General features: G+C 44.2%; 1 protein-coding gene across 2 annotated transcripts in view; it reads right to left on the bottom strand.

Moving 5' to 3' along the window:
- The window catches only part of LOC144754541 (glutamate receptor U1-like), a 241,266-nt gene that overhangs the window by 109,059 nt on the left and 119,544 nt on the right, over nt 1-12,663 (bottom strand). For both annotated transcript variants that reach the window (XM_078642471.1, XM_078642470.1), the window contains exon 3: nt 12,426-12,514. In XM_078642471.1, the coding sequence (XP_078498597.1) occupies nt 12,426-12,495 (70 nt within the window). In that variant the 5' untranslated portion in view covers nt 12,496-12,514. The remainder of the gene's footprint in view (nt 1-12,425; nt 12,515-12,663) is intronic.

Here is a 12,663-nt window from a genome sequence, read left to right as displayed (position 1 = left end):
AACCAAAATTTGGTGACCGGTGCTGAAGTATGGTTTAGTCTGGCAATCTCATGGATACAGAAGGGCTTCAACGCCTCATCAGTGGTAGTAAGTGCTAAATAAATGCAATTATAATACATTACAACGCAAGGTCTGTAGGGGGCTACATTGTGATAGTAATTTTCCAGGGAATGTTGAGCAAGTACCTAGACTTACGGAGATGTGGATGTGAAGTTGTTTAGATAGCACTTAAAACCAGTCAGCATGTTGACTATTGCCTGTCAAACTATCATCACTATGATGTGAATAAATGCTAATCTACAGGTAATACGGTTATACTTTGGAGTTCTATATTATGTTCGCAATAATCATTAAGGTCGATACTTTAGAGATCGATATTGTGACGTGGAACTGGTTTCGCCAGCATCATACAATATGCTCACATGTGGAAGATTGCATTGCAGCTCTGGTCTCTTGCTTCGCAGCCGAGGGATTATGCCGCTACAACTTCAAAGGCACACATCCAAAAAGCAACACCGATTCCTGAAAATGGCCAACATTTTGAAGAGAGGAAAGAGTAATGTTTCCTAATGGATGACCCATTTTAATGTTAAAGGCCTAAACACCTAGGTTTAGAAAAATTAAACCAAAAAAAAAACAGCTTTAAAAACAAGCATTGTCAACTTTTTCAGTCGAATCCTACCAGATAGCAGAGCTGTCTGGCTTGCTAATGTCATCCTGGGGACATTCTGAAAGCTTCCCTGGGAATTCATTCTACCCAATGCTTATCATTCATTGACTTTCTATATAGTAACTTTTGTTTGCTTGCTTTCTATTTGCTGACTATTTTTGTTTTAGGTTGTCCAGGTTGCGTTTGCCCCTTCCGTAACCCATCCTCTGTTTATTGTATTCTTCAGAGTGCTGCTTTCTGTAAACAGGTCTTTAAATCTTGTTTTTATCTGTGCATTATTCAAAAACAGAGGTCAAATGCCAGGCTCTGTCTTCTCGAGGGAGCTTGGTGTTACTTTTGTTTTCTCTGACTTCAAAGTGAGAGGATTTATGTGACAATCATGCTGTCCCTGCGGGTATGCAAGAGGACAGCTGCTCTATGTTATTTTTATCTAATACATAAAATGTAAAGGTCTGTAAATGAACTGTGCAGATTTTTCAGATTACATAAGATTTCGGAAAGTACAACTGAAGCATATTTTTGGTAATTCGGAAGTGTGGTGGAAACAAATATTTTAACAATACACTCTATTCTTCATAAATCCACTGTACGCCGCTGCACTCTAAGCCTCTCTACTGTACTCTGCACCACTCTACGCCAACGCACTCAACCACGCTCTAGTCTACTCTGCAGCACTGCACTCTTCACAACAGCACTCTACACCGCTCCAGTTTAGGCCACTCCACTCTACTCTACACCACTCCACTCTATACCACTCTACTCGTAAACACTGCACTGTACACCACTGTGCTTTACGCCAATGCATTCTACACTGCCCCACTCCACTCTATGCCAGTGCACTCTACGCTACTACTCTGTGCTACGGCACTCTACCCTGCACCACTCTACTCTGCACCACTCCACTCCACTCTACTCTGCGCCACTCCCCTCTACACTGCTTCACTCTACTCTGAAACAATCTACTCTACACCACGGCACTCTATGCCACTGTACTCTATGCCACTGCACTCTACACCACTGTTATCTACCTTGCCCCACTCTACGCCACTCTACTCAACTTTGCATCACTCTATGTCCCTGAGCTCTGTGCCACTCTGCTCTAAACCACTACACTCTATGCCAATGCATTTTACACCACTTTACTCAAAACCAATGCCCTCTACAGCACTTCACTCTACACCAACTACTTTTCACCACTGTACTCTACACCACTATACTCTACTCTGCAACGCCTACGCCATTGCACTCTATACCGCTCTACACCATTGCACTCTATGTCACTGCACTGTACGCCACTCTATTCTACTCTGCACCTCTGTAGTCTTTGACATTGTTCTCAACAACACTGTACTCTGCACCACTCCACTCCATTTCACTGCACGCTACACCACACCACTGCACTCTATAAGACTCTACTCTGCTAGACTGCACTCTCTGCCACTCAATTCTATACTACTCTGCTGTGCACTACTGCACTCTACTCTACACCACTGACCTCTATGCCACTCTACTGCACTCTACATCAATGCTCTCGATGCCAGTACACTCGACACCCTCTACTCTGCATCACTCCACTCAACACCACTGCACTCTACTCCAATGCACTCTACACTGCTGCATTATATGCCATTCTAATCTACTCCGTACCATTGCACTCTTTGCCACTCTACCCTATACCACTCTATTGTACACCTCTGCACTCTAATCAAGTCATTATTTGCCATTCCATGCCACTTTACTACACTCTATCTTACTATACACTACTCCACTCCACTCTATGACATTTTATGCCACCATACAACACTCTACTCTACTCTACGCCATTCCACTCTATGATACTCTACAACACTTTACTCCACTTTATGCCATTCCATTCCATTCCACTCTACTACACAACTCGACTCTATGCCACTCCACTCTATGACAGTCTACTCCGCTCTACACCACTCTACTCTACAACACTACTCCACTCTATGCAACACCGTCTATGCCACTCCACTCTGCAGTACGCTACTCCACTCTACAACACTCTATGCCATTCTGACACTCTAGCCCACTCCACGCCACTCAACTCTATGTCACTCTACACCCTTACACTCTACAACACTCTACTCTCTCCATGACCCACCACAACACCACGCCATGCCGTGAGACTCTACGCCACTCTACCGCACTCTACTCTCTCCATGACCCACCACAACACTACGCCATGCCGTGAGACTCTACACAACTCTACCGCACTCTACTCTCTCCATGACCCACCACAACACTACGCCATGCCGTGAGACTCTACACAACTCTACCGCACTCTATGCCACTCCACTCCATAACATTGCATTTTTCTCCACTCTACTCCACTTTACAACAGTCCATGCCACTTTCTTTTACACCACTAACGTTTAGTCATGCTGAACAGCAGCCACGCTGGTGTACAACATGGCTAAAACATATTGGCAAAGCCAAGAGCTCTTATATAGGCGAGAACTAATGACTTTGCCAATGCTTTTATTAAATTGAGGGGGCAGGCAGCCATTTTCTTCCTGCCCCGTCCAAAAAGGACCACTGTTGTACTGTGAACAACGAAGGAGTGGGCGAGGGAGTGGGTAGGTGGGGAATAATAAAACAAAAAAAGCTGGGTGGTAGGAAGAAGGTAATTTAGAGAGAGAGAGAGAGAGAGAGAGCAACACAGACAGCGAAAGAGAACCACACTAAGGAAAGAGCAACTCACGGGGAGGGGAGAAGCACATGAAGGTGATAACAACATGGAGTACGAAGAGCAGGGAAAAGCACACAAAATGGAGAGATCAAACAGCACATGAGGGATAAAGCAACACAGTCTGGTGGTGGTGAGGGAAGCACACACGGGACAGAGCTGGAAAATACGTGTACTCTCATTGAGTGCTTAAAAGAAAAAAGAATACTCATGAGCCAATCTAAATCATGGTAAAGAGGATATGATCCAGGGGAGGGGCAAACACAAGAAAAAAGCGAGCTAAAGTAATCCAACAATGAAAAACGCAAGCAAATGAGAGTGACAATGATGTAAACTAATGGTAAGCAGTGGGTGGGCTTTAAGCACACTGTAAATTCTTGTTAAGCCAATAGGTCTTTCACAATCAGACAGCTTCAGACAGCTTTGGTAGGTGAGAGTAAAAACATATAAAGAAAGGCCAAACAAAGGAACCATTTTAAAATAGAAATGTATGGCCTTTTGAGTATCATATGTCTTCAAAGTATTATAAAAATGCTGGTACTACATTTTCAGACTTATAACAAAAAATGTAATCTCTTGCCTGTACAAAAATGTAATTTATGGCTGGATCACGGCAGCTCAGTTGTCCTGGTGGGTAGTTAAAAAAGCTACTCTTTATGTGAAGTTCATTCAGACATCCTTTACCCAGGAAAAGTAAAACAATACATTTCCAACAATAGTATCCATAAAGTAAAGGATACCATAGATTGCAATATGTATAGATCATCGCCTCCAGCTTTGGACTTCCAGAGCATTCGAAAACGGGTTGATGACCTATTATTTCTTTGCGAAACTTACATGAGCTCTTCCCTTGTCTCTGTTTGACTGCATTTGGACAAATACAAATGGATCCTTTGACTTTTTTTTAACCTAACACAATGTAAGAATGTGAATTCCACTTTGCCCACAGCAAGTTATGGACTTTCAATTTTTGCCATAGAAGTACTCTACTTCACAAATATCAAACCCTTTAAAAAAAGAGTGCCTTTTAACTTTTTAGTCATAGAATGTATCACTTCCTCTCCCAATAAAATTAAAAGAAGCTCTCAAACGTGCTTATTGTTGTTGATGGTGGAAGGTTACGTATACTTCTAATACAAACATTTCTAAGGCACTTTGCAGTTTACGTCACACTACCATTCTGTTGTGACTGTTTTTCAATGCCTGTATTGCCGCTTATAGTCATTCATGGGCTTATTTCATACTGATGCAGATGGCACATGGTTCTTCCTTCCGATCAAATGATCACTACCTGGCCTGGAAAGGTGGGCTCTGTATGGCGTGCATGAAAGGCAGTGGGCTTCAGTTCAGTACTAGAGTAGTGTATGTACATTACAATTCAGCGATGCACTGATGGGTCGCCACCTCTCTCAACAATTGAAGGAAGCAATCGCTTTTAAAGCAAGGCGAGGGACCATCTTACCTATAATGGCGGTGAACTCAGGTGAGTGACAACACCATATATACATACTTTCCATTTTCATAAACCTATGAAAACTATACACGGCAACACTAGAAGAGAAAGAGCCCAATGTATTGGTGCTCTTGAAAACAGTGCAACTGAATACTGCAATGCACTCTATTTTGATTTTCTCCTAAGACTCATAAACTGAGTATAGATTGCATAAAATAGAGCTGCACCGTTAGGTGGGATTGGAAACCTATTTACTTGAAACATTTGTAAAATGTTAACTTCTTTCTCCGACATCCAGATCTTCTCATTAAAGCCCATGTGTATTAAAGACCATTTACAAAAAATATCTTGAGTTAACATGACCTACATCCCTATTCCCTAGAACCTAATCCTGATTTTGTTGAGGTGAGAAAATACATTTCAATTTAGAAAAGATCTCAATGTAATTCGTCTTCTTCAAGTCCTGCAAGAGACAGCTGGTTGACTTTGTGGGGCAGATTTAAATTCCTGGCGCATCCCTGCAAATAAGCAGGGTAGCGCCAGGAAACTTGCGACACGCATCCCAATCCTTGCACCATCACGGATGCGCCGCATTTATAATGTGGCACATCATGGCGCAAGGAAATGCAGTTGTGTGTCGCATCTGTCGTCATAACGTTGGCGCAGTGCTGGAGTTGTGTTGCGGGCGCGACGCAACTCCAGCAGCATGCTAAACCGGCCTATCTTGCACATGGTGCGTCAGACCTTATGCCTGCTTCAAGCTGGCGCAAGGTTTTGACGCAGCGGGGTCGGAAAAGTGACTGAGTAAAATCTTGTAGATTTCACTCAGGCACTTTTCCGAGGCGTTCCTGCGCCGGATGCTTCCCCCCTCCCGCGCCGGAATGTCCACATGAAACCTGATGCAGGTTTCATGTGGCGCAGGGCTTTACAACGTGACGCATCTCCCTAGATGTGTCACGTTGTAAATACCCCGCAGCATGGCGCTACCTTTATGCCACCGCTGCGTCACAGAAATGACGCAACGGCGGCCTAAAAGTGGTGCACGGGTTTTGTAAATCTGCCCCTGTAGTTTCTTTTATCTTGTCCCTGGTTGTGTTTCTACCTCTCTCCTCCTCTTTTACTTTGTTTTCTCAGTTGTACATCTGTAGATCATGTGTTGCTCAACTGCACCTAGTCGCTCAGTCAGTCAGTCAGTCAGTCAATCACTCACTCACTCACTCACTCTATACCCCTCCATACAGGGTGTTAGTGAAGCTGATTATCAAAGAAATCAATCAGTGCTCCCAGATTCCACAACCTCCTCCTCTATACATATATCATGCATGTGCACACACATCTTAGCACACATACACATACATGCACACACACACACACACACGTACACACTCACATGACCTGTAATCGCTCCAAGCATAAGCCTCTCTATCCATCCCTACAATCGTTGTTCATCTAACAAGCTCTCACCTCTCAGACAGCCCGGATGCCACCAGGAAGTGTTCCTCAACCCATACCATGGAAAAGTGGACTCGACAGGCAACAAAAACACAGTAAGCCCCTATCAGGACGGACTTGTAATCTCTATTGTGCCCATTAATAGCAGGCATCAGGTCCATTTGTATTATGAATAATGCATAAACAAGACAGATCCCAGGTAGCCAATGACTGTAGTAGCCAAGAACAGTAACTCTGGGGGCCTGAATCGTCAAGTTCCGGATGCGGCACCTCATAGCGCGACCCTTTAGGAGGATATCTCGAAGCCATACAAGGGCAGCATATATGTGTATGCATGTGTGTGCTGTGGTGTAGAGTGGTGACCGCACTTAAGTTAACAGTCGGAGCTCGGAAGTCATAAGTGTCATGCCTAATTATTTCGAAGTCATACCACGTGTTGGCAAGAACAAAATTCTGGGGCAGATTTACGAGCCCCTTGCGACACTTTTACGCCGCCGTTGCGTCACTTTTGTGACGCATCGGCGGCGTAAACAATGCACCATGTTGCAACTTATTTACAACGTGACGCATCTAGGCAGATGCGTCACGTTGTAAAGCCCTGCGCCACATGAAACCTGCGTCAGGTTTCAAGTGGGCGTTCTGTCGCAGGGTGGGCGTTCCCTCGTAGGAAAGCCCCATAAAACTGACGCAGTGAAATCTACAAGATTTCACTGAGTCAGTTTTACGATGCTGCTGCGCCAAATCCTTACGCCTGCTTGAAGCAGGCATAAGGACTGATGCACCATGTTCTGTATGGGTGGCCCCTGTGCATTGCAGGAGTTGCGTCGCGCTTGCGATGCGACTCCAGCAATGCGCCGCCCGTACACCACAAGATGCGTCACGCATCTGCCCTTCCTTGCACCATGGTGCGCCGTATTGTAAATGCGGCGCATCTGTTGTGGCGCAAGGAGGGAATTGCGTGACACATCAGTTCTGGCGCATCCCTGCTGATTTGCAGAGACGCGCCAGAACTCGTAAATATGCCCCACTGTACCTAAGTTAACAGCTTTTATATAAAAAGTAATGGAGGGGAACAGAAAGATGAGGTGTCAGGTGGAGCCCCCCCCTTCCTTCCATAACTAGTCTAACACTAAAGTGTAGGATACAGCAGTTAATTGGCTCTTTAAGTGCCCAGTTTGCTGACAGAGGAGAGGATAAATAAACTGAGTGTCAGCCAGTCCCACGGCTGCAAGGAACAATCTAACTAATCTCTTGTATACAGCAGTCTTTGCATTCCTGGTCCCTGTGCACGGAAGATTTATGAAGACTTATGAATCGTTTGGGTTTTAAAAACATTTGACTCAAGTTTAAAAGAAGATGTGAATGCCGATCATCCTCGTGAGGTCTCATTCTTATACTTTTTACTTGAAGAACTGACTATTTTGTTTGCGATCGCTGTTTGAGGAAGTGTTGGATACACTCCTGAATTTTTGTGGTTGGTAAAAAAAAAGAGAAATTGCTATTCCGTTCTGCAAGTAAAGCATGTACTAGGAATGGCTTGGTGGAATAGAACCATTTTGATTCCAAAATGTTAGACAAGCAATCTGAAAAGCTCCTTTTGTTGTCATGTCAAAAAAAACATCATTTAAATCTAGGCAAGCATTGGCACATCCATTGGGTCTCCGATTCATGTGCTAATAATGGAAGCAGTGTTGTTACATAAAAGCCATACAGAAAACAAAAGGCAAGCTGTTTTGAAGGCTCCCTTGCATTTGATACTGTCCAGTTTCTGTATTTCAATTAAAGAGGGCTACAGTTATAAAGTAGTCCCTCATTCAGTTCAATGCATGGACTTGAGAATAGGTGGAAGAATACACTCAAAGAAATAATAGTGTTAGGTAGAGATGAATACTCCACTGGCTAAGACAGGAAATGATTGACAAGTCTCAAGCTACTGGTTGAAAAAGGATGGCTGAATTAAGCTGTGCTGTCAAACCTAGCTTGACTATTAAGAAGGTGAAAGTTTTAAAGTAGTCCCCGTGCAGTTCAAAGCAAGCCCTGTGACTGAGATGGAAGAGCACACTCTTATAGCCAACACCATTAGGTCAGAGATGAATCCTCCACTGAGCCAAGACCTGATTGAGAAGTCTGAAGCCAATGGCTCCAAGAGGCTGGCAAAGAAGCCAGTGGTTGAAAGTGGAGAACCCAAATCCCACTCTATGCATACTGTAAGCAAAAGGTCTGTTTGACAGCTGTGCTGGCAACACCCAAACCTAATAAAGTAGAGAGTAGTGGTTTTGAGAAACTCTAAAAATGGCAGAAATTGTAGTATTAATTTCAAAATGAATGAATGTCCTCACAAACATATTTTTTCTGAGACAGTCAAAATTTGACAATGCATTCTGAACCAGTACCGTAGTAAAGAACAACAGGAGTATAACCCATAGACCGGATTGAGATCTAGGTAAGTATAGATTTTAAACAACAATGTCTCAACCGGATTCAATGAAAAAAGGCAGATACACAGGTATGTACACGACATTACAAGGTAGCAAAGAAAGGAGAGACTCCCAGTTTTTTTTCAAAAGTGCTCATGGCACCATATATTAAAAATTCACAGTTCATACAGGACAGTTATAGCAGCACTGTGGGCATGAAATGCGAAGGCAACCCAAGGGGGCTTTGTACACGTAGTGGTCATGGAACAAAGAGTGATGGTGCGAGTGACAAGTGGAAACACAGCGAGGGACGCAAAGTGACAAAGTGAAGAAAAATATATGCAAAAACAATGGTTCCTCTTCAATGATTGGAAGACATGTAACTGTTTGTGAACCAAAGTTGAGGGTGCGCCGTGAGTTGCACTGTATGATCGGTTGACAGTGTTAAGATCCTCTCAAGTTAGGATCATCATCAGGACTGGGTTGCCATTTTTAAAGGTGATGTTAGGGGTGGAGGAAGGCAAGGTGGTGCGGGAAAGGAGATTAGGTGCTGTACAATGAGGCAGCTGTGGATGGGGTTCGGCAGCCGTGGTGGAATTCGGAGAGAGCGGAGGAGGAGCCCTGGCGCAGGGTCGGGTCACCGATCCACTGTGAGGCTCTCGAAGGAAGATCTTGGAGGCTACGGGGTATGCAGGAAGGGTCGGATCCCCGATCCACTTTCAGTAGTCCCGGGAAGGGTACCTTGGAGGGTGAGTTGCGCATCTCGGAGGGAATCCAGGAGAAGTCGGATCGCTGCTGTATAGTCCAAGCCGCCACAGTCGCGTGCGGTCTGCCCTTGAAAGTCGAGTGCGGGACGGAGCTGGAAGCGGCTAAGACTATACGGCAGCGATTCGACTTCTCCTGGATTCCCTCCGAGACACGCAACTCACCCTTGTGTTTGTATATATTTTTCTTCACTTTGTCACCTTGCGTCCCTCGCTGTGTTTCCACTTGTCACTTGCGCCGTCACTCTTCGTTCCATGAGCACTACGTGCACAAAGCCCCCTTGGGTTGCCTTCGCATTTCATGCCCACAGTGCTGTTATGCTTTTTAGTTTTCACCTTCATAAGCACTTGTGTTGTGCTTGCAAAATCTCTTGTAATTAAAAATAAAATCTTAGAAGGGGCTTACAAGCCGCCCATTACTTGCCATTCATAGGCTTTGTGGTCATTGTCATTTTCTTGCTTCTCACTCTCTAGTCAGCAGCATCAGGGTCACATAATCAGCTTTCACTTCTTCTTTCCTCGGCTCTTCCCCGGAGCTTGGACCAAGAACAGTTTCCGGCCGGCGGTCAGTTCCTGTCAGCCAGTGTCCTTCATTGGCTGTGTGCCTCCAAGGTACGTTTTATTTACTTTCTTCTCAACACTCCATACAAGTGGATGTGGTTGTCATCTTCCGACAACACATTGCCTTTAAACTTTTAATCACCATTCAGGGCTTTTATTTATTATTATTTTTTTTGGGTGCATTTATGTAGTGCAAACATGACCCAGACCGTTTGGAGTGCTTTACAACACCACTTACATTTCACTGGGACACTTAGCAAACACTGAATTACAGCGCATCTGCAGCTGCCTTCTCTCCTCCCTGGCGTGTAAACCTACCACCCCCTGCCCCTGCTGTCGTTTGGAATGCCCCCCATTTTTAACCCACTACATCCTTCTCCGTACTCTTTATTGTTTTACCCACCCCCTGCTTTATCCACCTCCCTCGTCTAACCCCCACCCCCTTAATTTCCCAAACCCTTCTTCTTATCTACATTTCTGGCCTTTAATTTGTAATTAATTACATTTGTTGGTGCTTTTGTGTAGTGCAAACTCTACCCGAAGGTATTGGAGTGCTTTACATGAGCACCACTTACATTACACAAGGCCACTTTAATTTTTAAGACATGTTGCACAGCGGCGCTGTCTGCTCTACAACATGGCTTAAAGTTTGTTTTTAAAGTGCTGGCACTTGGCCAGCTTTGACCACGTCATAGCACTTTTTTTTTTTTACTTTAAGCCATGCTGCACAGCAGATCGCGCTGTTGTGGAACATGTCTAACAAAACATTGACAAAACCAATAGATTTTGCAGAGGCGGAACCTATTGGCTTTGCCAATGCTTGTTTTTTCTTCTGCCCTGCAGAGCAGTGTCTGTTTCCCCTGCTGTGAACCATACCCATGACCGCGAAGTGAGAGGACTGCCTCTAGAGGTATCACCTTTCAAACAGAAAAATAATTGACATTTGTTTAGGTTTGAAAATTCTGCAAATGCTTGGGCAGGATACATAAAGATAACTGTGTTCGCCTATTTAACGTATAGACACCAATCACAAGTGCTGTAGTATTCTATGAAATGTATAGCTGTCCTACACAGAAGCTCTGGTACAGTCAAATTAACTCCCTTGCTACAAAGTGCTGTTAATTTACGATTCACAGCCTTGCTCAAAAGTGCAGAAACTGTCACGATTCAAAAATCCGACTCTAAAGTGTAGGCATGGTCCTTTATAAGTAAGTGGCAGTGTCTTATTAAATGTATATATATCGTAGACTGAAGTGTTGATGTTGTCATGTTACAGGAACAGGCACCCTACTCGTATGTGCCAATGAACAGCTTTCCTTAGAAGTGCTAATGCTGTCTGAGAAAAAATGAAGGGAGATAAATAATTCGAAATAGGCTGAAAAGGGCACTGCTGTTGGGGACTGTATGATGGCTGGTAAGTGGCGGGGGCACTATTGGGGTTTTCATCCGTGCACCGGTTCCATGAACCCAAGCAGGGGCGTAGCCTCGGGGGAGAGTGTTTAGGATGTTACACCCCTCATAAATGTCCCCTTAACCTTTGGTTTGTTCAGTAAATAAATAAATAAATACATAAATGTTGATAGATGGTAGGCCTGGGCGGAGTTCGCAAGTGGCAGAGTGCATTAGGGCGAGTCGTTCCCGCTGATTTTTAGCGTCGGGTATTTGTCCTACACTGGAAAATCAGCACGAAAAGCGCCAAGCGCAGCGGAAGAGGGCACTGTTTCTTTCTGCTGCTTGAGCAGATGTTCTACTCGAGCAGAAGCTTCCTCAACGAGAACAGAAGGTTTCTCAACGCGAGCAGTGGCGGCCATCCGCCAACGCCCGCGTTGAGATATCACGCCTGGAGGTGGTCTGGAGTAAGATTTTCCTCTCTCACCAACTTAGCATTGGCAAGCGCGAACACTACGCAGAGCGCGAAGGGGGAAAACTCTGCAAATTGTGTGAGCAGAGCAGAATTGTATGCCCAGGCCTAATAGATAGATAGATAGATAGATAGATAGATAGATAGATAGATAGATAGATAGATAGATAGATAGATAGATAGATAGATAGATAGATAGATAGATAGAGTGAGGGCGATAGATTAGATAGATAGAGTGAGGGCGATAGATAAATAGATAGATAGATGAATAGATAGATAGATAGATAGATAGATAGATAGATAGATAGATAGATAGATAGATAGATAGATAGATAGATAGATAGATAGATAGATAGATGGATGGATGGATGGATGGATGGATGGATGGATGGATGGATGGATGGATGGATGGATGGATGGATGGATGGATGGATGGATGGATGGATAGATAGATATTGATATCTATATATCTATATGCATAACTGTTAGAATAGAAACCAAAAACATTAGGTCATGCTGTTGGCAAATACTCACCGACATGACTTGGTTCACTCAGGAGTATGAGGCCAATCACACAGATCAGGAAGCCCATAGTTCGGACCATTGCAGCAGGAACTGCGACCCTGTGGAAATTGCAAACCAGATAATCAAACTCTCTTGTTTTCCCATCACAGGCGCAGTTTAATTTCTCTGCACTTTCTACAATACCCTCACTGCCATCATGGCATGGCCATCTGATAACAAAACACCAGTTGCTGTTCATCCCTACTGC

Source organism: Lissotriton helveticus, chromosome 5_1 (genome assembly GCF_964261635.1).
Source record: "Lissotriton helveticus chromosome 5_1, aLisHel1.1, whole genome shotgun sequence".
In the NCBI taxonomy this organism is placed as follows: domain Eukaryota; kingdom Metazoa; phylum Chordata; class Amphibia; order Caudata; family Salamandridae; genus Lissotriton; species Lissotriton helveticus.
This window is presented reverse-complemented; position numbering and strand designations above follow the sequence as displayed.